Source organism: Propithecus coquereli, unplaced genomic scaffold, assembly GCF_000956105.1.
Source record: "Propithecus coquereli isolate 6110/MARCELLA unplaced genomic scaffold, Pcoq_1.0 Scaffold167, whole genome shotgun sequence".
NCBI lineage: Eukaryota > Metazoa > Chordata > Mammalia > Primates > Indriidae > Propithecus > Propithecus coquereli.
Window position 1 is genome coordinate 2,919,239 of NW_012141302.1, and position 1,331 is coordinate 2,920,569.

Below are 1,331 nucleotides of genomic sequence, written 5' to 3' on the forward strand. Positions count from 1 at the left end.
TATGTCAACCACACCTCTATAAAGCTGTTAAAAACACTGTTGAATTATTATTACTTAATGGCTCTATTTCCATCAATGTTAAGTATGTATATTCAATATAAATCCTCCAAATCATCTATCATCAGGGAATTACCTCGGATTTGTTTCCTGGGGTGAAATTACCAAAACCAGATTACAATGATTTGTTGGCAGCTATTAAAGACAATTGTGCTGCCATGAATTTGCAAATGACTCCATTCTTTTCTGAGAAGATTCTTCAGATATATGAAATGATGATTGTGCGTCATGGTTTTATGATTGTTGGAGAACCATTTGGAGGAAAAACCAGTGCGTATCGCGTCTTAGCTGGAGCACTAAATGATATATGTGAAAAGGCAAGTATGTTATTAATGCATTAATTTATTTATAATCAGCTTTGTGCAAGATAGAATGTACTGTCATTTTGAAAGATACTTTCAATGTGGCAACTTAAAATCCTGAGAAAAATGAGTCAAAGAGAAAATAAAATCAGAAAAGTAAAATTAAGCAAATAAGAAGTTCAGCATATAAAGTATATGCCATAAAAAGAATTTGCCTTTTGAGCTTTTCTTTCTTATTTGTTTAAATTTTAAAGGTAATGTTTGCAAACACAGAAAAATCTGCAAGTTTTCCTTTAATAGTTTAGGAGAGTATTTTTTATTTTCTGGGTAGTTAGATTTCTAATGTAAACTTTTGTTATTAGCTTCTAATGGTATTGAATTGGAATGTGTGTGTGTAAATATGTGCATACATATATAATGATATTATTCAAAATTCTTATATACAACACATTTTGGTCTACTTTGATATGTTAAAGGGATGGGGCTGTTTTAAATTCTCCAACTAATATTGCATTTCTGTTTACCTCTTCTTATATTTTGAATAGTTTTTACTTCACATATTTCAATGTTTGTAGCCTATACAGGATTTGTGATCATTATATCTTCATTGTGGAGTCTCCCATTAAAATTATTTACTTATTCTGTTATTTGCCTTGGATCTACTTTGTCTAATTTCAATATTGCCACCCCTACTTCCTCCCTGCATATATATATCTGCCCCTGTCTTTAACTGTGTCCATGAATGATTTACCTTTTATAGAAAATAAATAGTTTGACTTTTATTTTCTCTAGGTCAATGGTCTTTATCCTTTCTAAGGGGAATTTAAATTCATTTATATTTATAATATTATCATATAAACTAATATGCTACATATTTCTGTGATCTATTTCTCCTGCTTTTATATTTCCCATGCTATTTTCTTTCTTTCCTTCCCTTCCCTTTTTTCTTCTATTTTTTCACCCTTTCTACTT

The 1,331-nt window shown here is 29.9% G+C and overlaps 1 protein-coding gene across 1 annotated transcript in view; it reads left to right on the top strand.

The window, feature by feature from the left end:
- Positions 1–1,331, top strand: part of DNAH7 (dynein, axonemal, heavy chain 7) — a 233,491-nt gene that overhangs the window by 87,185 nt on the left and 144,975 nt on the right. The window contains exon 27 of the mRNA XM_012641642.1: positions 126–374. Coding sequence (XP_012497096.1) covers positions 126–374 — 249 coding nt within the window. The remainder of the gene's footprint in view (positions 1–125; positions 375–1,331) is intronic.